At 41.9% G+C, this 27,202-nt stretch overlaps 1 protein-coding gene and 1 long non-coding RNA gene across 4 annotated transcripts; one reads left to right on the forward strand and one right to left on the reverse strand.

Moving 5' to 3' along the window:
* On the forward strand, positions 1 to 6,480 carry LOC135580084 (uncharacterized). Its single transcript, XR_010474224.1, has 4 exons — positions 1 to 151; positions 1,818 to 1,940; positions 3,150 to 3,215; positions 5,404 to 6,480. It is a non-coding gene; the product is annotated as an uncharacterized LOC135580084 (long non-coding RNA).
* CFAP57 (cilia and flagella associated protein 57) lies at positions 2,922 to 26,027 on the reverse strand. Of its 3 annotated transcripts, XM_065071661.1 has the most exons (22): positions 25,705 to 26,023; positions 25,312 to 25,628; positions 22,900 to 23,183; positions 22,530 to 22,713; positions 21,424 to 21,576; positions 20,203 to 20,342; positions 19,342 to 19,507; positions 18,838 to 18,951; positions 18,125 to 18,337; positions 17,410 to 17,583; positions 16,407 to 16,568; positions 15,769 to 15,924; positions 13,617 to 13,710; positions 12,440 to 12,630; positions 11,278 to 11,451; positions 10,109 to 10,267; positions 9,541 to 9,684; positions 8,280 to 8,396; positions 7,162 to 7,296; positions 6,935 to 7,078; positions 3,600 to 3,726; positions 2,922 to 3,316 (listed from the first exon to the last, which is right to left on the reverse strand). In XM_065071661.1, the coding sequence occupies exons 1-22, from the start codon at positions 25,970 to 25,972 to the stop codon at positions 3,117 to 3,119; spliced, it is 3,816 nt and encodes a 1,271-aa protein (XP_064927733.1). In that variant the 5' UTR covers positions 25,973 to 26,023; the 3' UTR covers positions 2,922 to 3,116. The 3 variants fall into 3 exon arrangements, with proteins under 3 accessions (XP_064927733.1, XP_064927736.1, XP_064927734.1); XM_065071664.1 differs by lacking the exons at positions 2,922 to 3,316; positions 3,600 to 3,726; positions 6,935 to 7,078; ... (6 more) ...; positions 13,617 to 13,710; positions 15,769 to 15,924 and adding an exon at positions 16,722 to 16,845 and having other exon boundaries at positions 25,705 to 26,027; XM_065071662.1 differs by lacking the exons at positions 2,922 to 3,316; positions 3,600 to 3,726; positions 6,935 to 7,078; ... (6 more) ...; positions 13,617 to 13,710; positions 15,769 to 15,924 and having other exon boundaries at positions 16,527 to 16,845; positions 25,705 to 26,027.
* Positions 26,028 to 27,202: the final 1,175 nt, after the last annotated feature.

Genomic DNA, 27,202 nt, shown 5'->3' on the forward strand with positions numbered 1-27,202 from the left:
GAGGCTCCAGAGTGGTGTCGGTGTGCAGGCACTACCCGTCCCTCCCTCCCCGGGCAGGACCTGGCTGCGCACCCGTCCTGGAAGGTGGCTCATTTCCTCCCAGCTGGAGGTGAAGGGGTGCCGGAGCCAGGGAGCAGCTCCCAGGCAGCAGGTAAGAGGAAGCCTGCAGCCAGGTTGGCAGCGCTAGGGAAGATTTGACACATTCAGCAAGTATTTTGTATTACGTGGTATTAAATAAAGTAGCTCCCGCAGTACTGCATAGGCTAGGGCCATCTGGTCGCAGCAGGACTGGATCTTTGTATGGCATTAGTCCAGGCAGGCACTTAAGTCAGGGAAGATGACATTGTGGTTTTTCTAACTGCGGTGCCATCTCCACATCACCGGGCAGCCACAGTGCCCCCATCCCTGGGAGACAGCGGCATCAGCAGAGCCCACCACGCTGCAAGAGAGCTGACCTCCTGGTAATCTAGCGGGAAGAAAAAGGTGACCATTTTGAATTAGGGAAACAGAAAAGGACACATTTGAGCGAGGCAGAGTTAAAAAGGGAGCAGCAGGAACATTGAAGCCAGTGGGAGAAGGGGACTCCCACACTGAGTGCGTGATCCCTCCTTTGTGGCAGGGCTTAATGACGGCAGAAGGCTCCAGAGGGATCAGTACTGTGAGCCTGAGCAGGTGGAAAATCTCCTGGGAGATGTAGGAACAAGCAAATGGGGCTGAACAACAGCTCTTGCCTGACTAATGTAAACAGAGGCTCAGTTCCTAAGTCACATGCTAGTTTTTTAGCAGGCTATGAGAAGGGAAATGCTAATATAACAGATAGTAATTAGTATGACAACTTCAGGAATTTGTCTGAGGTACAATCTGACAGATCTTTTGAAACTTGTGAAATATCTTATATCCAGTGGTTGTTGTCCTAAACCTAAAGCAACAAATGGTATGTGGTGGATTTCCCTATACAAACACCCTGGGACAATGAGCTTGCCCCTACCCAGAAAAACCTGTCCTTTAGTCGGACCAGTTAACAAACACATCAGCCAAAGGGAAATCTTATTCAGCTTTAAAGATAGACATATATTCACTTTAAAAAGTGGGCTTGTAAGAGTATGAGACGCTTACCAGCTCCTTTAGAGAGATACCAAGAGGAGAAACAGACAATGCAGAGCAAGAGAGGATGAAAGTGGAAAGTGTCTTTGCACCCTGAGAGAATTCAGAAGACCATTAGCAGACAAAACATAATCCGGTTACAACTTAATTCTGAAAACATTTCTACAGCACATGTGTGGGAGATTGACCTTGCTCTAGTTTTCCCAGTATAGAACGGGTTTGTAAATCTATTTTGCTTCCAGCAGGTCTCTGATAAACCTCAGTTGTGCCACTGTGCTGTGCCTGACGTTTAATGTTCTCCCTTACAATATTTTAGCTGCCTCTTAGACACTAAGATCAAGTTCAAGCCAGCTGCCTACCTCGGCTTCATCTGACAAGCCTTGGATTGCTTTTAAAATCTTTCTAATGAGGGTGACACACAGGCATAGTTTTAAGCATATTAATCACCACTTAGAAATAATTCTTCATCTGCATATGCTTCTATCTCTTATTAGGACAGGGTTCTTATTTTTCAGAAAGATGGCTTCAGTTTTTCTAAACCACATCTATTAAAGCAGTGGCTTCTACCACTCAATTTATTCTGACAGAGTGAGGGGAAAATTATACCACATGGGACTCTAGCAAATTAAAATGGGTGTGTTCTGAAAATTTAAGAGGGAACTGGTTTCTAAAATATTTGCTAATTACATTAATTACACCCTCTTTCTGTACAGGAAGTATCAAGATGATTATAAGGGGATGGGGGCAGGAAGAAAAGGTGTTAAGCTACCACATTAACAGACCAATTCCATCGTAACTTCTTCCTTTTGTTCCTGAGAAACCTACGCTTCATACAGGTAAAAGCTGCAAAATGAAAAAAGACTAAAGGAACTTAATTCCATGTTAATTAAAAGCACTCAACTGAAGACTCATGGGTCATAGGAGTTTGTGCAACCAGCTGTTTTGTCAGGGTGTTAGCCTGGAAATGAGTCTAGTATCCCTGACGGTCATACAGCTTACATGTTATCCAGCCTTGGCACCACCATCTTCTGTATAAATGATTGTATGTTGAAAGCACTCGACACTTCTCTACAATTCAGAATAGGAAATGGAAACAGTAACATACTGGCTGTTACAATACCATATAGATCCATGCTCAAGCTTAAGCTTCTCATATATGTGAAGTATTCCTCAGTGAGACAGTGTGTCATGCACTGACAACAAAGGATGAAGAATTCACTTTTTCACCCCCCTCATTATTAAAGAAATTACTCCCTGTCTTTTTCTACACGAGTACTTTGCACAGTTACTTACTAGGAGAATTTCACTGAAAAACTGCACTAAAGGGATTACAAACACTGGAAAAAAAGACCAGCAAAGATTAATTTACCAGAGTTATAGGAGAGTTATGACATAAGGTTAGGACTTTATTCCAGACTTTGGAGTCTGAAACTAGGCTGACTTTTTGTCCCAATGAAATTATTGTCACAGATAAGACAACACATCTCTAGACAGGAGGCAGAAGCTTGAGCAACCGCTCTAGCTCAGTTGTGCTTGACCAGTAGTCAAAGGCTGCCTTCAAATGTAATTGATTTTTAGTCTGTGACTGGACACCTGCTTGGAATAACACTGACATCTGCCTTAAGTGTGGGCTTTGTATGGATACAGTCCAATCAGTACTGGATAATAAAAGGCTGATGTTGATTTTTGCAGCACAATGACACTAAATCAGAATTCTAGTGGAAAAGGCTTACAGTGTTTGACCAGCTCGTCTGAATTGGGACACATTATTTTTCAAGCAAAAGATGTGCACCTGACCTAGGATTAAGGTACAAAGATCAGTTTTGCACTAACACATTTATTTTTCAGGAAAGTAGAAAGGGAGTGAAGGTTGCTGCCTTAATGTTCAGACCAGTGAGTGCTGCACAACTGCTTCTAGTGGAAGAGTATAGGATCATGGAAGTCTAATTTATGCTGTTGCATTTCTGATCTTGCCAGGGGAATATAATAATGTAAAGCATCCTTGAACCACGTCACTGCTGCTGTGTCTTGTGGCTTCTTTCCAGATTCAGCGGAGGAAGATTTCCATCTGAGAGAGGCTCAGATGCAAGGACTTTGATTTGGTCTCGCAGGTATTGAATTTCTAGCTGCTGCATTTCTATGATTTTCTCATTTTCCTTCTGTGCATTTAACATCAGGACAGTTGGGCTGGGCAGCACTTCACTGGAGGGAGCTGGAAGATAAAATCAGAGAGGATAGAGCAGAGCAACAAAAGTCCAGCTTGCATAGTTCTTGGGCATGAATAAGGAAAGGCATCTTTCAGGGCTGAAGGAGTACAGCCAGATGATAAGATCCTGCAGCATTTAGCAGCTTCTACAGCTGACATTATAACAGGCACCACCAGGCAGACAAGCCGGAATGATATGGAGACAGTAACAGAATTGTTCACCAAGGACAAAAAGGGCTTCTGGACTGAGTACTGACAATATGGAAAACATACAACAAGCACTATTCACCTGTGCCTTGAACTGCTTGTTTTTTCTCCATTAATCTTAGTGTTGACCGAAGGTCACGTATCTGGGTGTGGGCAACCTTCAGTTCTTGCCGCAAGTTATTAATTTCTTTAATCAGACTCACATTTTCCTGCAAAAACAATATGCCATATGAGGAAAAGCAAAGGTATTATCTGGCTCAGTAATACGTCTTTATATCCTTGGGAAGGATATAAAAGTTCGATTCCCTATTTTTTTAATAGCCTACAACAAAGCATCTTGCTGAAGGAGTTGTGAAAGTACAAGTGAATGTACTTTACTGACTGAATTTATTTTCTGAATTGAAGCAGAATTATATATTTGCCTCTTACAAAGACCGTGAAATACCTTATCACATCAACAGCTAGTGCAGATGTTAAACAGCTGCCATCATACTTGAACCAAGAATAGCAATGATTTCTGCTACCTGTGGTGGTTTTTTAGAAGCTTTGGAACACAGCACCACTCCAACCCCTGGAACTTCATACTAAATGGCAATGTTTTAAAAGGATAAATGGCCAAAAGTAATGTTTTGAGTACCTCATATAACACCAGCCTCAAGCAACAGGGAACCTACCTAAACAACAGGAGATAAGAACCAGGATTAACGACAATTTCCTATGAAAAAGATGTCTTCAAATCATGATTTTTTCTTTAATGATAATTTTGTTTGATAGAGATAATTATGTTGCCATAAGAGATTTATGTAAGGTGCATGATTTGGTTCCTTACACTCTACTTACAAATTATTGGCACCACACAACTGAAACCTGATGAATAAAGAAGTTCACCATCACAATTATCTGTATATAGATGCACTCAAGGAGTTCAAGTTGGCAGCAATAAATCCAGGTGCACACACATGGGAAGATTCTCCATACTGCACACTCAGACAAGTGCACCACCAGTGCTTCAGTTTCCCCTCAGCTGAAAGTCACTGACTGGAGGAAAAGTATGGGATGTGCTAAGGTTTGAACTTGTTGGGCAAGAACAGTTGTTCTTGCAGTGGTTGTGCTGGACTCTAACTGCAGCATGAGTGGGCGAGCTTAGGCAGCCTGTTCTGAAACCATAATATTTTGTTGACTCCAACTTGCTTAATTCAGGTCTTTAAACACAAGTGAAATGCCACTGCTATGCATTTGTCCCAGAGCTTGATCCTGAAAGGAACACGTGAAGAGGATAACTTCCAAGAATCAGTCAAGGATATTTTCTTTTGACCAGCTTTCAGTGTTAGGTCACACAATTTCTGTTAGGTGTACTTTAGTCATGAACATCTTAATGAGTCCACTCCAAGTGGTTGAATGCTGTTATTACATTAAGACCTTGCTTTTGGTCTGTTAGACAATATAATACATAGTGTCTTGTGAGAGGCAATCTGGACTATGTCTTGTTTGGTTTACTGGGTGCTAGAAGGCTGCTGGTTGACACTGGTAATATTTTTCTGAAGAGGCATGTTATCCAGAGAAATTAGCCTTTAATTCAGTCCTTGCATTCTGACAGAAAGCTTGCCATGCAATGCAATGATCATGCAACGGATTAAAATTAATGTTCACGGTTCAGGATGTTGTGGCAAAGTAGCAATTGTTTCAGAAAAGGGACTGAACAAACGCATGGAGGATGAGTCCATCAGGTACAACTGCATATGATGTCCGATGCAATCTACAGCCTAGAAAGTCTCTACAGTGCTGACTGTCAGAGACAGGCAGGGCATACTATAAAAATTAACACCCTATACATGGTTCAGTTCAAGTAGCGTTACTTCAGGATTATTCTGTGTGTCTGTTTTTAGGTGCCCAAGTGACCAAAGAAGCCATTACAAATACAGAAGGCTGGAGGGAAAACTTATAGTCTAATAATAAGCAACTTGACAATTGGTAAGAAAATTAAAATTATCTTGACAGTTCTAACAATCTGTTGCAGCAGTCACTAGTGGAATGCACATATGAATAGTCACTCGAAGAGGAATGCACCGCTGAGGAAATGTGAGCACAGGTGAGGAGTAATAGACATACAAAGCTAGAAGGCTGCCAAGATGTTATTTACTTTTTCAAAGCAAGCCCTGACAGAAGGTTTCAAAACTGGTGTTAAAAGCCCCCTGTGAAGGACTGGAAGACCATGATAGTTCCTCCTGGCTGTAAAGTCTCATTAATCCACTAGACTTCAGAGAACTGCTTTTTCTTTAAGAAACCAGGCTGGTTAGAACCTTTGATATCTTCATCTTCCAGATGTTTTATTAATTTGGTTTTGATCATAACTTCAAGTTAGGTTTACTGATCCAAGACATCAAATATTATCATTATGAGTACCATCTGTCACCCCATTTTGGCAAGGAAATTCTTCAGGTTATTTTCTGAAGTCATCACTTTCTGTGCCAAAAAGAAATACCTAACACACAGAAGAAGTTAAAACAATAAAACAGGGGCAAGGAAAATCACTGCTGCCTGGGCCTGAAGAAGCATTATGAATAAATAGTAAGGGACAGATGACTTAGGAGGGGACTGAGGTCTAATGATCCTGAGGAAGCCTAACAAAGTAACAATGAAGAAAAGGCTAGTGAGGGGAAAAGGAAATGCTGAGTGAGCAGAAGGAGATCATGGTAAGAAGAGGCTGCAAACGAGCTCTCCTCCCAGGATGTCTGGTGTGGGGCTTTAGATCCTCTCACTCCAGATGAAAACAAACTGTATCTTTGGCCCCAGCAGTCACAAGTTTACCTTGCCTTGTAAGAACAAGGATTCTGAGCAAGAGATCTTGGTACAAATAGGTGTAGAATCCTGTGTTTCTGAACTTCCTCGAAAATTCTGGATGTGAAAAGCAGAAAGTTCTTCTGAATTCAGACCAGTAAGTGTGGGACTATGTAGAAGAAGAAAGTGGGTTTTTTTTTCCTTTTCTTTTCTTCCTGCAAAATTACTTCCTAAACACCATCACACAACAACTACAGCTTGGCACTCAGGTGAAAATCAGCTATGACAGTAGTTATAAATACTGTTTGAAATAAAAAATAAGTACACTGATTGTGTAAAAAATATCCAGGCAGTAAAGGTTTCCTGTCTCCTTTTGCATTAGAGAGTGGGAGATAAAAGTATCAACAAAACAGCAGCAATTTCTGCAGACATCTTGTACCTTTTGTCCAGAAAATTATAGAAATCAATAGCTCAACTAATACTATGCTTGAATGGAAGCACTTGAAAAACTTAGGAATTTCTGGCAAGGAAGCAAACCAAAACTGTTACAAAGAAAGCATAGTGGTAAGGTTGCTGAAGACTCTCCTGTGCAGCTGCTTCCTTTTTTCCTCTGCATACCACAAGGAAAAGGTTTATTACCTGTATGATGTGCAAGTGAGCAGCTTGGTGGATTTCTCGGTCCTTCACCACCTTCTTTTTTAAAGCTGCCAAATTCCTCTCAAGATACTCTCGCTGTCTCATGTACTCCTGCTGCATATCTATCTCTGCTGCTTCAGTCTCCACCTGAGGGGGCACAGCACGTTGCCTCAGTAACTACACTACCAGAGAAATTCATCTGCAAGGAGAAGGCGAAGGCCCTGACTCACCTCGTCTGGTTGCTGCACATACTTGGTGTAGAGCTCACGGATCCCATCCTTCAATTTTTTTGAATCTTGAATGAAGCCCACACAATTATGAAGATCTGTTTTAAATCGATTGACGAGAACTTCCATATTTTGTTTCTGCAAGTATGATGGTACATTCAAGAATGATAGGTACATTCAAGAATGATACGTACATTCTTATTTGGCTCAGCAGAGCACACTACCATGTGCAATTTTCTAGAAAGTCTAGTAGAACTGGTAAAAGCCCTGATATACTTTACTTCCACTGATTTTTTTTTAAATATGTCATTAAAAAAACTGCTGGGGATGTAAACACCACATGTCAAATAGCAGCGATAAGTTTTAACAGTAATATTAATCCAAAATACTTGCATTAGGTTATGTAAGTGTCAGAATCCAGACGTTTCATCTGAAAAGCCTATTATCATGAATGCTATTCCCCACTGCCCTTTCCCAAACAACCTACATCCTTACTTAGAAATAACACACAGTTCAAGAGAGAAGGCAAGGGACAAAACACATTTCAGACATAGGCAATGTGACAATTTCACATCAAGATTGCCTTCTCATTCTCACGTGGTTTCTACCAGGACCCTCTGTGTGCTTGCTCAGGCCTGCTACGCTCCTCCACCTTCACTTGCAGTCCCTTTTCCTCCCTCATGACCGACAAGCTTGTTGTCAAACACAAAGGGTTCTTGTCTTCTCCGTTAATAACCCCATCCTTCATTTCATCCTACTGATGTCTGCATAGCATTGCAGGTGGCAGCCTACGTGCTGCTCCTGTTTAGGCCAAGTGTCCCCAGATTTGAGGCTTGGTCAGGAAAGGGTAGTTATTAGTTACGCATTTACCTCACTGCTCTGTTAAACCCAGGAGAATATGTATTGATTGAACAAACTGACACATAAATAACTGGGTTTTTTTTAATATCAATTCTTTAACCTGGTTGCAGGCTTGAAAGTTTTCTGCCTTTGTCCCCACTGACCAGAGACTCTCCTTGGACACAGTATCCCTGAAGTAGCTGCTCAGATCAGTGCTTCTGCAGTGTTCTGTCCCCACAAACTTCATTATATAGGACCTGCAAAGTGGTTGTGTCCCATACCTTCTGCCTCTCTCTGTGCATCTCACGGTCAGTTGCCTTTAGTTTCTGTTGCATTCGTGCGATGTTCAGCTTCAACTGTGTGGTCTCCTTGCGAAATCGTTCCAGCTCCCCCTCCATCTGAAAGGAAGCAGAATTAGGAAATCAGAACTAAAAGGAGACATAGAAAAACAACATACCATAGGAAAACCAGAGACTGGAAACACAGACTTGAGGGAGTAGATCCCCCTTCAGGCTGAACTGCAACATGAAATAAGTCAATTTTGGAACAATACTGCCCTCTGTCAGAATATACAGAAAACACAAAAATAGATATTCGACTCCCTTTTGATCTACAGGTATTTAAATGATGTGATGCCCCCTCATTTCCTTGAGCTGAATTGGAGCTTTACTGTTCCTTCTGAACAAAAATGTGTGAAATGGAAATTAACAGTCAATACTGGAAAGAGTAAGCACAACAATAAGAAGAACCTGACACTGAAAAGAAACAAATGCATTGAAAAGCTGTGGCTACATACGTAGAACACAGGGAAAAAAAGAAATGAGGATACTACAGCATTTATTGCATGAGATGGTGACCAGAAGAGATAATAGAGCTTTCAGCGTGCTATTCTAGCATACGTACAGACTGTTCATTAGTTTGCATTTTATTTAAAAGGCTTTTGTTCTGAATAAATGGGTTTATGAAAGCGAATAGGTAACTGATTAGCTATGTCACCATAATCCTAATTTAGCTGAGTAAAGTTACATCTGTGGAGAGATCACAGTAAGTTTCTATCAAAAATACATTGCCTCAATGAATTTGCTGCAAGCTGAGTATGAATATAGGGACATTTTCCATGGACCAGCTGATGAACAGTAATTTGTCCATGTACTTAACCTCTAAACAGAGTGACGTTTGCATAAATCTGCAATTCTTCTGAGGAAAGTTGTTCACTCTCTCTTCCTCCAGATCAGTAAAACTCGTTATGGTATGTGGAGGGCAACCACTTAAGGACGAGATATATTTTTAAGAGTCTAGAATTAAGTGCTGAAACAGGAGCTTAAATAACTGTGTTGATCACCAGTAGCATGTGATAGAAAATTAAATAGCAGCTACTGTGCGTAACTATTTGTTATTAGCTATAAAGATATGGAATCAGTGCTGTGCAACCTTGAAAGAAGTCAGGGAACAGAGGGTGGAGTCTTCCATGGGGTTTGTCAGGCTATCTTTGTATCCAGACAAAGTGATTAGTAGCAGAGGCCAAATCACAGTGTTACTCACCTCACAGATCTGCTCCTTCATTGTTTTGATATCATTTTCACGTGACGCTATTTGCTTCTTAAATTCCTCTATTCTGTAATCCAGCACAAACTTGAACTTTTCTAGTTCCTGATTTTTCTTTTTTAGGTCATATATATCCTTCTCCTAGGAGAAACAGGTTCAGAGATCTGAATCAGGCACAGCACACTCAAACAGATCCCTAGGGCAAGGCACAAATACGGTACAGGTACAGTACGGTACAGCAGTCACGTATCTAGTGGAAGACTGGACTCCAGTCACATATCTAACATGGATGGGGTGAGAAGAGAGAGAACAAATCATTCAGAGAGTCACCTACAGATTCCACAACAGGGGACAAGAAACTCAATATCATGAACTTGAGCTCCCCAAGAAAAGCTTAGAATGTCAGGCGAAAACTAAAATCTCAAACTAAAGATCACAAATTCTTTAAGTTAAAACGGAGTTTCCAGTAATGGGATATTATCACAACATGATACTATTAAAATAAATATATGTATTAAATTAAGGGAGGGGGACTTCAATCGCAGCCAGTTGTCCAGTTTCTCACCTTGTCTTGGATAGTGTCAGCCCTCTCTTGAACCTCTGTCTTCAGTGCCGAGATGTCCTTTTCCAATGACTTGATGATGCCTTGCAGCTTCTGCTGTTCCAGTCTCATATCCTCAATGTCCTTGTTGCGCTCCTTGAGCTCTTTCTGTAGGCTGTTCAACTAGAGAGGCAAACGAGTAAGAACTTAACAGTCTCCGACAGCTATGCACAACTTAGCCATCCTGTCAAACACCCTGTAATTCAAAAGAGGGTTGAATAACCCATTCTAGTGTTTTCCATGTAGTCCGTCAGAATACTTACTGTACTACAAGGAATGAAAGAATTTGCATCCAGAAGCAAGAAGGGTGTGGATATTGTACCCAAACAAAATTATTTTAAGGTGATCACTTGTCATACATCTCTAAAGATGTCAAAAGTAGGCCAGAAGGTTGCCTAGTTCATAGCTTTTGGGTACCCTTAGAATCCCCACCTCAGTACTAAGACCTATGAAGCCAAGAAGGTTGGAACCAAGGAATAGTGCTGGTCAACTGTGAGAACCCGTGAAGAAATTTGTGCTGTCTAAAAAACAACGGAACTGAAGACAGTGCCATGATAGAGGGTAGAAGGAAGAAAACCTCTCTGTCTCCAGATAGATACTAAAGAAACTAGAAAGAAAAAATGTCCCTCTAAGGTCCTTAGGGAAATGCAATACCCAGTCAGCAAAAGAGCTTAAAGGTTTTATGCCTCCTTAAAAGTCCTAGAAATAAAGCAAATAAAAAACGATGATGCATACAAAACACAAAGTGTTTATTGCATCGAATAAAGCAGAAGCATTTTTCTAACAAAGCGACACATTAGACCTTGTAAAAATGAAAAGGTTCATTTCTTTCCCATCACAGAAAGAACAATATTATTATTTGTAATTTAAAACTATGTAGGACAAAACAAAGTGTACTAATAAAAACACACTTCCTCTAATCTATCTGTAGTCGTATCAGCAATATAATCAGCACACAGCTGCTTATGCCCAAATACTCAAACTGACATAGGAAGTGGCTACTGTTCTCACATGAAATGCCAAGTATTTACAGACTATATTAACAGACTAAATTGGCATGTCATTAATCACATTCAGTCCTTGGCTATAGGTCTCCACATGCAGGTCTGATCCTATCACAGAATAAGAGATACCCTTTTATTCATGACTCCGATTTCTCCTTTCAGCTGGAGGTTTGATTCCTTTGCTTCCATGAGCTGTCTCTCATACTTGATTTTCATTTCCAGGATTTCTTGATCTTCATCTTCTTCAATTTGTTTCTTAATTTCTTCATGTGCTTGAAGCTGCAGCCTCATGTCCTCCCGTGCCTGCAGTTAAGGGAAGCAAGCATGAGAGAAGACAAAAGTAAGAGACCAATAAACAAGGGGAGAATTCTTTATTTGTAACTGTGTTTCTCCTGGGAGGATCTATATTTAGCAGACTCTTCGACCACAGCATTACCACTTAAGATAACGTCTTAGGGGATTAAAGTAACTTTAAAAACCATTAAGACAAACATAAAGTATTATTCTTAAAAAAATTATTCTTAAGGCTGGGATGCCTCAAGTTAGGAACCTGGCCCAAATACTAACATCAGCAAACTTGTTCTAGCAGCAGAAAACACAAACGGGAGCAACACTTGAGAAAATCTTTTAAAATTGCTGTTTCTGATGCATTAGGACCAATTACTGCTCAGGTTTGCATCAGTCTCTGTATGCCTCTCTTCTCACATTCATTCCTCACATTGTTTCCAAATTGGTATTGCAACACAGGGAAGCAAACAGTAACGTTGATAGAATTATTGACTTTAGATATATAAGCATCAGTTATCTGGCTGCCCTTTGTCAAGCCAAGTCTATGACCTTAATGTGCAGGAGTTTTTGAAGTACTCAGGGTTATTTCCCTTAGTTCCCCCCAAATTATGCAGGCAGGAACCTCAGGGACTCTGGAATGGAATTCAGCATTTTAGAAATGTTATTAATACTTCTTCACTAGAACAAGATGATTGACTATTTCTTTCTTCAATTACAGTAAATGTATCATTAATAAACAGGAATTCTTGGATCTAGGAGAAAGAGAGGTGAAGCTGAGAATGCCAAGGATACTAATTTTAGCAGGTTACTTACTCAAGGTATGAAGCCCAGAAAAGCTGGTAACTCAGCTCATTGCTATTTTAACCATCAACACATTTCCCCAACATTACAGTCAGATTAGGATTTGCATGGAGGGGGCCAACCTCTCCTCTCATACAGAACATTTTATCACAGTTGGAGATAAACTTAGTCAGTAATTCAAACAGCAAATCAAGTTTCCTACCTCTTCCAGCAGAAGAGATAACTCTTTAAGTTTTCCCTCATAATCTTCTGTTAGCTCCTTCACAGTCCTGCTTTTGCTTTCTTCTGAATTGTGCAATTGTCTCTCATATTGCTCCTGCATCTTCTGGGATTTCACTTGCAGCTCCTGGTATTTCTCATTTTCCATTAAGAGTTTCAGATTATTTTCAGATTCTGGTAACAGGAAACATACGGAATGGATAAAACTAATAGAAAAAAGAGGTATATCGTATCTTTCTATGGTCATCTATGTCCTATTCTCTAGTGTCTTTTTGGCAACTGGTTGCAGTAAGTTACACTAGAAGCACTTCACCCATTTCTTCATCAGGGGTTTTGGACTCTGTGGCCACACAAAACTTTACATCAGAAAACCATCTCCTGAGTTTCCTCATCTTCCTTGTACTTACCACTTCACTAACAATGCCCATTTCAAAGCTGTCATTCACCTTTCTCAGTTGTGTCTCTGGATATTCTGATACATCCCTGCTTGCTGCATCGGGACAGCTTGTTGTTCTGTTGAGCCTGAACAAGGCTAAAACATACACCAAAATCTCCTACTCTGCCATTATAACAAACTAGTAACAGCTAATTCAGGCACTCCCTTAAAATGACAACTGTGACAGAGTTGTATAAGTACAACTGTTATGGAGTATGAGTAGGCAATGGACTCATTTATGCTTTTCGGTACTAATTTGCAGCGTTTCTGCTTTATCTTCTTTTCAAATCTGGGGTCCAGGATCTGCAATACGTATATGACATGAATGCATTTTTCTTGCAGAGAGTCATAGAACCATTTAGATTGGAAAAGAACTTTAAGATCATCAAATCCAGCTGTTACCTAGCACTGGCAAGTCCACCACTAAACCATGTTCCTGAGCACCACATCTACATCTTTTAAATACCTTCAGGGTTGGTGATTCAACCGCTTCCCTGGGCAGCCTGTTCCAATGCCTGACAACCCCTTCCATGAAGAAATTTTTCCTAATATCCAATCTAAACATCCCTTGGTACAACTTGAGGCCATTTCCTCTTGTCTTATGCTTGTTACTTGGGAAAAGAGACCAACACCCACTCTAGTAATTCCTCTCTGTCATATTACTTGCTATGAATCTAATGCACTTTCTCCATATTCAAGTTACAAACACTTGTCATAGTCTAACCTAGCTGTTGGACCTCCCGGGCCTGTTTATTCTGCAGCTCAGACAGTTGAAGCTGGTGTTGTAGGTCTGCTTTTTCTTTTTCTGCATGTAAAATCTGGGAAAAAATAAGAAAAATACATTTTAATTTGAAACTAGCCAAAGCAGTGTCTGAATTGTTGGTGCTCTCACCTGTGTTGGGGAACAGATACACAACAGAATCTATATTTGAAATCTCTCACCAAAATTCAGATGCCATGTGTCACTAACCTAAGCTTTTCCAGAGATTAGTTTGTTATGACAAATTGCAAAACTATGGAAAGCTAATTTCATATGATACAGGGTACTGTATAATTCTAATCTAACAAGAAAAGTTTGTGAGCTACAAAAGCCTTCGCTTCTCCTCTACTTGAGGAGAATTTGCAGTTCCACAAATCATTGTCCAGATATTACAGTTCAAACTGCCTCCAGTCTCACTTGAAGCAACCTTGATGTATTAAAACCTTGACACTTACATAGAATGACTTAAACATAAGCAAAAGTGAGTTCTGAATGCCATTTGCTTGGAATGTCTGACTACCCCTACAGATGACTTGACCTAAAAAAGCACAAAGAATCGGAACAAGAAAATGGGTGAGAAATTTCCCAGAAAAGCCAGGAATTGTACCATAGGTACATTTTTTTCACTTCCTTCTTATAACAACTGTATGGGTCTTGCATAAGCAGAAATACTCCATTTGCCTGCTGGACACAACAACTAGAAAGGTTAGCTCCAAGCTTGTCCAAATCTGTTGTTCAGTTTAATTTTAACATTTACTGATACTCAGACAGGAAGTACAACTTGCCTGCCCAGAAAAATTCTATTCACCTTCAAAGGCATTTCCTTACAAACCCACAATCAACAAGCCTGAAGAAGTTTCAGTGTAGCTGAAATTATTGTAATTCTATAGCCAAGACCTCAAGAAGCATAGAAGAATACCAGCATGGGTAAAACACAGCTAAAGGAATCTATAAGCAGCAAAGTGGCTTTCTTGTAAAAGGTTAAGCTGTATAAAAATGAGTAAAAATAGAAAGGTTAAAACTGAGCTTACTTAAATGCAAAAACCACAATGAGAAAAGCCAAAGAGTCAGAGGAACTACCTGAAGAAATAATAACATAATTAAACTTCCTCAAAAAAATAATAACCTGAAACCTGCCAGAATATTTGTGGGACCAAATGGTAAGAAAGAGATAAAGGAGCACTTCAAAATGACAAGGCTATAAAATAATAAAACTAGTAACTTGGCAAGCTTTCATATTGGAATCCTCCTTTATGTAGAGTCAAACTGAAATACTGCTTGAAGGGTCTATATACAACTCAACAAAACAAGCAGAAACAAATCACCAGGACAAGGTAATATTCATCCAAAACCTTAAAAAGAACATGAAGCTGACAGAATTGAATCATGTGATATGTAATCTCTCACTTCAAGCCATCTTACTGCCAGAGAAATTGCTATTGGATGACCTACCTTCTAACTTCAAAAAAGATCTGGAAATATAGCAAATTACAGGTCAGAAATCTGGTGTGTGCAACAGACAGACAGACAGAATAGAATTAACAGACACAGATAAATAAGACACTGGAATGAATTATCGTGGCTTTTGCCTTTCAGGGAAGTCCTGCTTCATGACCACAGAGAAATCAATAAACACATGAACAGAAGAAATCCAGGGAACGTATTTTACTTCTATTTTCAAAAAGCACACAAAACACCTCAGCAGATGTTCTTAAAAAAGCTAAGTGGCCAGGGCATAAAGAAGGTGTCATTAAGAAGAATAATTGTTGGATCCTGCAGCAGCTGCAATTTTATATGTGACAGAGCTTCTAAGGCATGGTGCCATATCTACCCAAGGGTGACATAGCTTACTGATCCTTGGTCTCAGGTAATATTTATTGCTGGAACTGGTTTTATGTGCAGATACTTACAGTCTACCTAGGACAACTCTTGCATCCCTTGTACTTATAAGAGACTTGACTCAAAGGTAGCTTCAATGCTTTACAAAGATCTTTATTGGAAAGGAATGCTTCATTTTTCAGATGCTTTGTGGCATTCATACATATGTAATGCAAGCCTGAATTAAACTCTTCAGTGAAAGATTTCTTGGTGTTTGGTTCTGCAACAGGAATTATACCTGGTATTTGGTTTTAAGGGAGTTTATTTCTTGAGTGAAATTCTCTTCTAATTTCCTTATTTTTTCATTACAGTACATATCCTTGAGACGTAGCTGGTAATCATTTTCTGTCTGTAGCTCTTCCACACGAATCTGCAGGTCTATCAATGCCTGACTCTGTTAGGACATGGATGAGAAGACAGATTAAACAGAGAAATCATCTGCCATTAGCAATAGCGTGTTAAGGATGTTTTATTTACATGCATGTATTTATGAAAGACAGCCTTGGCATAGAATTTTCAGACAGACAGATCAAGAAGTAATTCCAGAAGTAAGGTTCCTTTGTCATCTTACAAGATGGTTTATAAAAATGAAGCTTCTGACTCCTCTACTCCCTTAAAACTGCTTTAAAGAGATTGGGGAAAGTATTAGAGAAAAGACTAAACTTTTCTTCACACTCATTGTTCATACAATGCAGTTTGCATATTAACAAACAGCTGCAGCTACTTGTTGTAGCCTCTTTTTATGATGAAAGCCATGCAAGCTCTCTTAAACAGAAGGCCATATAGGAACAGGCAGTCACAAACATCATGCAGATGTAATTCATAATCTGTACACTGGGAATCCTATGGTTCATGTTCACAAGTTGCTCCTCTTACCTTCTCCTCTATATCTGATCTCATGATCAGCACTTCCTCAGCATAATCAAATTCCTTTTCCCATTTCAGTATCCCACCTCCTTTATCATACAATTTCCAGACAAATATGGAGCCATCCTCTGAGGCAGTCAGCAGAAATAGGTCATCATTTGTTATGGACATCTTAGAAAGAAGAGAGAACAAAATAATAGTAGAGACAAGGAAGAATTGAGACGCGATTTGATTTTATACCTTTTATTTCCCCCACCCACATACTCCGTCATTTCTACCACAGGAAGTCAACAGTGGAAACATGAACATAGCCCTACTACCAACATTTTGATTACGTCCTCTTCTCCTGCTCCACCCTGCTCCAGATAACAGGGGAAGGGGAAAAAAAGAACATGTGAAGACACTGATCTGCTTCTGCTCTCAAAGCTGTAGAAAGGTTTTCAAAAACCTGTAATAGAAAAGACCTTGTAGACAGTTATAGCACAGACAGGCAATTTATATGACAATTCCAAAGGTCTCTAGCTTTTTTCTTTGAGAAGTCATTTGAGCAACAGACAGGTAAATGTTTTCTTTTGAATCTGCAAATAAGCCTGTCAAGATCTATCTAGTAATAAGTGCTGTCACCTCCTGTGACTGCATGGCCTGGCATAGAGTACCTAGGAGCTGACACAGCTTATGGGCAAGGTCAAGCTAGACTTCCAATAACTGAAGTTCATAGCTTAATGTTGGACTGTGAAGCTCTGAGTCAAGGTGCTATATGTGACAGTGATAATTAAAAAGCCAAAATTACGAACAATTTTAACAAGAAAAAGCTATATCAAAGTCTACATCCCAATTCTCCAATGACTTCTATTTCTAGAGACAGGGCTTCTATGATTGCTGTAATATTCATTGTCCACAGGCAGGCTCAACTTTGGTTTTAACATATTATGTTATGAAATTGGAAGGAGAATCAGTGCTAAAAGAGACATGCAGCTGGTATTGCAAGGGAAAAGAAAGTACTTTATGTTACCTTTGTAACAGCACCTGCATGGGCCTGATACTCTTTGAAATCCTTTGTCAAAGGTAACGGGTATTTCATAGTTCGAATTGTCCCCAGAGATGTACCAACAAATACCATGTGCCCAGAATGAGAAACAGCTACTGCAGTGTAAACAACACCGAAAGCAGACACTTCATTCTGGATCTAAAAAACAACAACAAACAAACAAACCAAAAAACCATGTGAACCCCTCACATTACATGAAGTTCCCCAATACTATTTGACTGGTTATTGCATGAGCAATTGCCATATCTCTGCCTGCAGCAAATAATGCAGTTAAAAGAATCTATGAGCCTATAAGAATAAAGCCATTAATAATTTCTTAAGCTTTATAGTCTTAAAATTTCAAGCCAAATTCCACAAGTTGATCACTTTTGAAAGATGTAATGGTTATCACACACAACGTACTACTTTTCACATGTAGCCTACAGTGGTAGATGCAATACGCTTGTTAGCTTGATTAGAAGATTTCTAGGTAAATCCAAGAATAGTTGTAGAAGATAAAACCACAACAAAATCTCAGGTTTCATGGTAAAGGACATAAGAACACAAGAAAGGTGTCGGTAAATATTGCAGCTATGACAACCAAACTGATTCCTACTTACCAAATGGATGATAAGGAAACCAAAGCATTAATACCCTCCCCAGACAATTTAGGAAAATCCCGGAATGCTCGTTAGCTCACCGAAGACTCTGAAATTTCTTTGAGAGTTTGGTCAGATCCAACGGCAAAGATGACTTTGGCATCAGAAGACGGGGCAATGCTGCTGTAGATGCAGGACTTGAGCACACACTCTGACTCTCTTTCACCTGTTGACAAGTTCCACTCGTACACAGCACCATATGTGTCACAGGAGACAAGTTTAGCGTCATCTGAGCTCCATTTAACTGCTTGAATCTGGCAAAACACACCAAGGAGCCCAGTGTGTAAGTTATAGACATGCAGCATGGAGCAATTTTACCAGTAAATCTGTGACAACTTTGGAATCGTACTTCTAAGTCTTACTTAAAAACCCCTAGATTTTTCTCAACTAATTCCATTTTAGTATTAAAAAAAAAAAAACAAAACAGTAAGAACTACTTTATGAACACACTGTCGGGAAAAAGCTCATTTCAATAGTGAGTAGTGCATTTTATTCTCACAATTCGTTACTTGGATATTTTTCCTGGTTCAGCTACCTGCCAATCATTCACCTTTAAATTAAGGACAGACTCTTTAGATGTATTTGATGCGTGCATACATTGATTCCTGACCAAAGAAAAACAACTTTTGTTTTCCTATTTTTTAATTTTTGGGCCCATTTCTGATAAAAAAATGGTACTTTACCTTTTCAAAATGCATCTTACCAACTAGTTCATACTTTAATGAGTTTTATCGTATACAATTGGTTTACTAACCTTCTCACTATGTCCTTTCAGATTACTAACAATCTCAAAGGTGATGCTGGAATAAATTTGAATTACGTTTCCGTTAACTGCAGCAAAAAGATGGCCTCCATTACTGAATGAGCACTACAAAAAGAACATAACCACCCATTACTGTAGGTACAGTGGGCAAAAAAAAACATGCATTGAATTCCAATGGCATTGTCTAATAGCAAAGCGTTACACAAAAAAGAAAACTACATGACATAATTAGCCTCTTACTGCTTTAATTGGTGCTTTCCCCTATAAAATGCAGCCCTTGAGTGTTTCTGAGTGAACTACCCCTTCTGTTGCTTCCCAGGTCCTCGGCTACGGATCAGCCTCTGGGCTCATTTTCCAGTAGCTGGAATGCTTTCCTCTGTGCCTTGATATCCCAAAACCTACTAGAATCTATTGGAGAGGTTTCTATCTTATTGCATGTTCTTCGTCATACTGTTCCTTTTAACTCTTCCGTTTCATTTTTGCATCACTCCTTACCTCTCTACACTTTCTCACGGCAAACTCCTTGAAAACATGCATGTCCTCATACAGTAGACTTATAAATCGTAGTTTGTCAGAAAACCCAACCAAACAGAAAAGGCCACTGGGATGGACTGATACTGTGTATGCTTCCTCACGATATTCCTTATACAGCTCCAAAGTGCTGAAAGAGAAAACCATTGTGCAGTACGGAACAGTACAAACTCCATATGCATGCTTGACAGGACATTATCTGGCCCAGCAAGGACACCAGCAGCTATAGTGTGACTCTGCCTTGTCCTGGAGTACATGTGTTGTCACTCAGTTAAGTGATGATAACATAGATGTTACAGGAAACAACGGCAAACCTGAACTTTCTGGTTCACAGAGAAGATGTGGAAGGTGCAAGACCAAATCCTTGTTTACTGTAATATAATGAAGAAGGTAAATGAACTGCTGATTGCAAATCTACACAAACGTCCCTTCTGAGATTGGTTTTTCTCCCCCTCTCCCTCCATAGAACCTTAAATGCTGAAGTTATTTTGCTTAAGAACTACGGCTATGAAGCAGAAGATTGGACAACAGTGTCTTATGACAAAGCTGAATCAAACATTCCTGAAGATATTTTTTTTTCCAAAACACGAGAGAAGTCTGACACAAAAATGCCATAATAGAAAAGGATTCCAATTCTTTTTGCACTGGTTTTAAAACCACTGCATATTCACACTCCCCAAATAATGTCAATAAGACCATTCACATCCCACCCACAAAAGAATCTTACCAGAACAACATTCTCATTCATTTGAGAATGCTGCTATTGCCTGCTAAAGACAATATACAAAAAGAAAGAGGTAATAACAAAGACAAACAACTCTTTACTTCATCTTGTAATTCCAGATGCGGACAGATCTATCCAGGGAACAAGTAGCAAGAATGGGTTTCCAAACACACACGTCCAAACCAGTGATTGGAGCAGAATGCAATGGGTAATTCAGATACACAAAATAAGCTGCCTTCTCCTGAGAAGCAATGAGAACATAAAAAAATCATAAATATTCCACTGCAGGCAGTAAGTCAGGTAAGAAATCTATCATAGCTCTTTGCATGCACTAATCAAATAGAATAGAGGAAATCTTAATCCTTTCACTGCATCAGTCTGAACATAACCATGTTAAAAACATAACAATATTAGAATCAGTTTTAACTTTACAATTAAGAATCAAGAAGAGTGATGCAGGGAAGAGGTAGGCTCCATGGTTCTCATACACTAGTGAGAACAGAACATAATTGTAGGTGTCCAAAAAAATGCAACTTAGATAAATAAACAAAGCTGGACCTGCAAGAATTCAGTTAAGACCTTCAGGTCAAACAGATATTTAAAAATAATCAAGTACTGAGTGATAAGCAACTTAGCAAGGATGTTTAGCTATTACATGCTGGAAGTGAAGCACCAATAAAATTTCTGGCTGAATGCAGCAAAAAGACCTGCAACTACAAAATCCCTTCCTGTAAAGATCTTTCTATGTGCCTGTACACAGGCTAGGTACTTAACTCAATGCAAATCTTTTTCATGATAATACATTCATCTCTTTGTATTATTTAATTCCTCCAGAGTAGGGAATGTTTTTCACTATATTTGCCCTTCACGAAGAGGTTTCACTTCTAACCAAGACTTCAACAATTATTTCAGAATAATATGAGAATCCCATGGCTGTTCCAGATTTATCATTATCATTGCATTAAAGTTTCCGCATAGTACAGAAGAGCATAAACTACTGTAGTTATGTTAAGAATCTCTCCATTAAAGTCTTACTTAAGTGGTTCAATAGTGACATGCACCCTTAAATGGCCTTGATGGCGTCCCCTACCATTCTGCTGAATAACATCGGGTATGCATATGGAGGGATGCTTGAGCAAGGGGCTACTCATATACAGCTCTCAGAGAATCATGGAGAGCACTTCATATCATGAGCTTTAAGGGTTCAGATACTATTTGATGGATTTTATGAGAATGCATCATAGAAGGCGACACTGAATACCCTGTGCAAGGCACCCCTTACTGGGCACACTGGCTGTGAAACGTGACAAGATTGCACTCACCTTCATGAAGTCGGTGGAGAGTATAGTAAACATGTAAAGCTGATTTTTATTTGTGTTAACGACTATCGTTTTCTCAGAGGGGCTGAAGCATATACATATAATGTCCTGTCTGCTTGACTGTTTTGGCTCACTGCTGAATTGGTCCTCAGGAAGCTGCACAAAAAATGGATCCCATGGGATAGTCCACGTCTTCATGTTTTAACAGTAGGAGTGAGGGCGCACACACACACTTTTGCTGTAATGCTACTCTAATAAGCATATACATAATATCAGTAAGACAACTTGGATATTTAATAGCACACAATTACTGCAAGGTAGGGAACAGAGGATGAGATAACCTAACTGTACCTATATCATTACAGCTGAAAAAAGTATCAGAGGACATTCAGCAGTTATCTTCAGTACTACACTAAAGAAAAACAAAAATGGTAGTAGAAAAACGGCGAGGAAAAAACCTAGCAAATGTCAGAATGAAAACTGCCTGAAAATTGTGATCTCAGGATAACAGTTCTTTGCAGTGTATCATTCAGGCTGTTAACAGTCTTATTACAGGGTCTCGTGCATAGTCAAGAATGGATCTTTTAGGCCCAGAGTATGAAAGCTTGACCAAATTAGAGTTAAATGTTCCTATCCAGAGGCTGCAGTATGTCAATTCATACAGCTTGCTATAGAACAGTTAGAAATCTTACTGATTACTTAAGAGTGCACCAGTCTGATGACAGCAATAATAAACATCAGAGAGGAGAAAAGCTTTGCCTTGGAAAAAACCAAGCAGGCTAGTTCTTTAAAACTGATGTAGACTATTTCTTAGTTCCAAAAGTCTCCATAAATACAAGTTTCTTAAAGTTTTCCTTAAGCTCAGCAGCCTCAAAGCATATTTTATATGTAGTAACATGCAGAGGTACTTTGCAGAAGTACATCTGTCACTGACTTTCAGTGTGACCTCTGGCAACTCCCTTTCAACATTGCCAGAACAGTTAGCTAATGCTTATCATGTAATTTAGAGATGCGCTAGAAATCGTTATTAATAACTGAATTAGAAGCACCCCCGCACCCCCAAACAGGCCTCTGCTGCATAATTGCTTGGACAAGCTTTTTCTCTCTACCCAGATTTCTTGACTCTCTTTGTAGACTTCCTTTTCCTTGGTCTTCTCAAACAGAACAACAACTCCTGGGCTAGGTGAACATGCAAAGCCTTTGGAATAAGCTGCGACTGCCAATATTTGAGGCAAAGAATCCTGGCGTGAACCATTGTCTTCAGAGGCCAGTCCACTAGAGACATCACAGGAACTGCAAGCAGGAAATTCATAAAGACTTAAGAATACAGAAGAACAAACCAAAAAATGCTTATCAGCAGCAATCAAAATATTATAACCCATTTATAAACTGGACAAGAAGGAAATAAGTGAGTGGCCTGCAACTTATCTGCATGCACAAGCATGAAACTACTAGTAATAGTATTTAACGAAGATTTACCTGTCATATTCTCTTGTTGCATCTTCTTCTAGTTCCATGGGTAGTTTTTTGTACTCTAATTTTGTCTCCCAGCGCAGCTCTCCAGTTTCAAACAAGTAAAGTTTGCCTGTGTCAGTGCCACATATAACTTCTTGCTCAGACAGCCAGGCATGGCACAAGTAGTTTTGCCGCTCTCCCTTTTGTAAATTTGTCTGCTTCAATGTTCCTTCACTGTACTTAAAAAGTTTAAAAAATCCATTTCCGGTGATACAAACCTGTGCGTTTTCTTGAGGACTAAAGCTCACCTATGGAACAAAAGAGAGAGAAATTATTTTACACAACCACTATATTCACACATAAGCAAATATTATACCTATTTTGAAGATGTTCAATACTGGATACAGGAAAACAAACAAGGAAAAGAGGCCAATAGAAACATATAGGAATACAGAAGAGACTAAGAAATCATCATCATAACTACATTTTGCAGTTTTTCTCCTTTCAAAACTGTGTATATCAATTTTACACAATGCCACAAATACATTAACTCTATTAAGCTAAGACACTATGTGAATCACAATGCAATGCTGATGAGGAAATTGTCTCTGCTCTTCACGATTAAATGACAAAAGGCAAAAATACATCTTTACTGCTGATTAGCAAGATTTTCAGGTTCCTGAAAAGTGGAACCATTCATTCTTAAAGGACAGGAATTCTCTATTTCAGGTAAACCTTGCTCATTATGCATACTAATTCACATAGTTGGGTGTTTATTGGTGAAAACACTGGATTAGCCATCTCAATACCCAACATGGAGGGGTAGTTAGCCTTCATTTTTCATGTTTAATGGGACTTTAAACAGCAGTTATCCTTACAGTCTCTCCCCTTTCTTTAGGAATTGGGCTCATGAAGTCATTAGTTCACCCAATCTCTCCTTGTAGCTGTATCCCAGAAGAAAGGCAGCCTGAGTCCCACCAACCCATGTACTTAAAGCTTCTTGCTTCCCTGCAATAAAGAAACCAAAAAAGGGCACCCAAAGCAGGATGCAGGAATTGTTTGAGAGTCACCCTCCTGCTCCTAGCCCCTGTACCTGGGCTGCTCCTCTGATCTGCACACAGAACAGACTGTAGGAAGGAAAAGGTGCATGAGCATGCTGAGAGCTTCCAAGATGTGTGTTAGGCTTACTGAGCACAGCCAACATATTTAATGTTTCTGCAGGGACATGTTGCACACTTACTGGCCAGCTGTACTGGCCCCATACCATAGATCTCATGTGATGTAAGAGAATCTCATGTGATAGAAGAGATATGGACATAAGAACATCCCTTATGGGTCAAAGCAAAAATTCATGTATCCCAGTGTCCTATTGCTGAGGAAGGCCAACAGCAGATGCCAAGAAAGGCCACAGAAACGATATAAAATCTACAGTGTGGAGCCCTCTCCTCCCTGTCTTACTTTGGTTAGAAGCAACGTGAGCACAGAAAAAGGTACCTGTGCACACAACCTGAAGACAGAACTTAGTGCGACTTGGCACCCAGTACTTGTTGAACTAAAGTTTGATCCTTATATCCACCTTTCGAAACAGTGCAACACCCTCCCAAAGAAACAGTGAATCAAAATGTTGAAAAAGCACCATAGAGATGCCGGCTCAGCCGCGGCTGCAGGCGTGTGCATCTGAGTGTGCAGCTGGGTGTGCAGCCCCATGTGCAGCTGGGTGTGCATCTGAGTGTGCAGCTGGGTGTGCAGCCCCATGTGCAGCTGGGTGTGCATCTGAGTGTGCAGCTGGGTGTGCAGCCCCATGTGCAGCTGGGTGTGCAGCCCCATGTGCAGCTGGGTGTGCATCTGAGTGTGCAGATGGGTGTGCAGCCCCATGTGCAGCTGGGTGTGCGTCTGAGTGTGCAGCTGGGTGTGCGTCTGAGTGTGCAGCTGGGTGTGCAGCCCCATGTGCAGCCGGGTGTGCGTCTGAGTGTGCAGCTGGGTGTGCATCTGATTGTGCAGCTGGGTGTGCGTCTGAGTGTGCAGCTGGGTGTGCGTCTGAGTGTGCAGCTGGGTATGCGTCTGAGTGTGCAGCTGGGTGTGCATCTGATTGTGCAGCTGGGTGTGCGTCTGAGTGTGCAGGTGGGTGTGTGTCTGAGTGTGCAGCTGGGTGTGCGTCTGAGTGTGCAGCTGGGTGTGCAGCCCCATGTGCAGCTGGGTGTGTGTCTGAGTGTACAGCTGGGTGTGCAGCCCCATGTGCAGCTGGGTGTGCGTCTGAGTGTGCAGCTGGGTGTGCATCTGATTGTGCAGCTGGGTGTGCGTCTGAGTGTGCAGCTGGGTGTGCATGTGAGTGTGCAGCTGGGTGTGCGTCTGAGTGTGCAGCTGGGTGTGCGTCTGAGTGTGCAGCTGGGTGTGCAGCCCCATGTGCAGCCCCATGTGCAGCCCCGCGGCCGTTACCTGGCAGACGCTGCTGCCCGGGGCCTCGATGCGGACCAGCGCCAGCAGCCGCTGCTTCTCCCAGCGCCAGAGGGTGAGGTGCCCGTCGGGGGGGGCCGTGGCGGCCGCCAGGTACCGGCAGTCGGGGGAGAAGCCCAGGGACACGGTCTCCTGCGCCGGCAGCTCGGCAGCCGCCAGCGTCCTCCGCCGCCGCGCCGGCCCCGCCGACAGCTCGTAAACTGTCAGCGCCGGCTGCTCCGCCACCGTCTCCGAGACGGCCAGGTAGCGCCGGTCGGGGCTGACGGCCAGCGCCTGCACGCCTTGGCTCCTGTCGGTGCCTGCGGGGAGGAGAAGGGTCGGGTCAGGGTGCACCGGGACCGCGGGGCGGGGGGGGAGGCTTGTGATCGGGGCGACCTGGGATGAACTTGTGCCATTTCTGCTCAAGGTGGAGCTGCAGGCAGCCCGCCCCCGCCGCGTGCAGCACGACCTGATCCTCCAAGAAGCAGACGCCGCCGGCGACCCGCGGCCGGCAGCCGAAAACGGCCACGGGCTGCGCCCCGGCCGCCGCCATGCTGCCGCTCCCGCCGTCGCCGTGGCAACCGCGGCACCGGGCCCGCCGGAAGCCGCGGCGCGGGCACGCGCACGCGGCCGGAAGCAGCGGCGGCGGCGGTAGCAGCAGCATGGCGCGGAGCGGATCGCTGTCCGAGTCGGACTCGGAGGACTCGTCTCTCTCAGACTCGGAGGTGAGCCTGGGTCCCGGAGCGGGCCCGCGGTGACGCCTCTCCCGAGGGGCAAAGCCGCCCGGTGCCCCCGCCTGACCGTGGCCTCCCCACAGCTCCAGGAGGCCTTCGCCAGGGGCGCGCTGAAGCCGGGGCTCAACGTGGTGCTGGAGGAGCGGCCGAAGCGGCGCAACGACGTGGTGAGTGGGGCCCTCCGGGACAGGGCTGGGACCCGCGTCCCCCAGCGCCGGGTGCGGGGCAGAGGAGCCCCGGCTGGGGCCGGGGTGCCGGGGCAGTACGGGTCTGCGGGGCTCCTGCACCGCCCTGGAGGTTTGGGGATCACAGCCGTCGCGCCTCGGGGAGGTGGCTCCGTGGGGCGCTGTGCAGGGCCGTGCAGAGCTGAGCTTCTTCCCCAGGCCGGCCTGAGGCACTGCCTGGCCGAGTTCAAGCAGCAGCTGGCGTGGGTGGAGCGGCTGGACGTGACTTCGGGCCAGGTCGCAGATCCCACCCCGCAGAGTGCTTCTGACAAAGATGCTGTTGACGCTGAGAATGATTTCCAGAGAGAGATGAGCTTGTGAGTATCAAAAATGAGATGTCTCGTAGGGTCTCGGCACACTGCGGCGTGCTTGGAGGTGTGTGTCACGGGTGTGCTGCAGACTGCCACACTGGCTGTCACTGTCGCAATCTGGGGCCGTGTGTTTTACATTTGATAGCTCTGAATGTTTTCCAGAATAACTATAACGCTAGTACATTTAACTTCTCTTGTGACTGGAAATAGTTTCCCTCCTCACATCAGACTTCCGATGAAAAGTTTACCTTAAAAGTTCCTTGCTTGCAGCACTGTGGCTTTAATATGGATTTTTCTGTGTGGATTTGGTTTGGTGTTACTACAGTTCCCTTGTTTTACCTTGCCTTTTATAATTCAACATATAAAATTGTACCTGGAAACTAGATAAAATGTATGTGTGCAAGTTATAAGTGCTAATATTGTACTGGCACCTAAAATGCTTTTAGTAGTGCTGAATGCTGTAGGGCACAGAATGTTGATATAATTCTAGATCAATGCTTGTTAGATCCCAGTATCAGCCACCTTATGTGAGCAGAGTGTCTGTCAGCACTGTGAGGTGCCCAATACCCAGTGACAGAGCTGCTGCTGTTCTGTGTCCCCAGTTACCGGCAGGCTCAGGCAGCGG

This window comes from Columba livia, chromosome 8, assembly GCF_036013475.1.
Source record: "Columba livia isolate bColLiv1 breed racing homer chromosome 8, bColLiv1.pat.W.v2, whole genome shotgun sequence".
NCBI lineage: Eukaryota > Metazoa > Chordata > Aves > Columbiformes > Columbidae > Columba > Columba livia.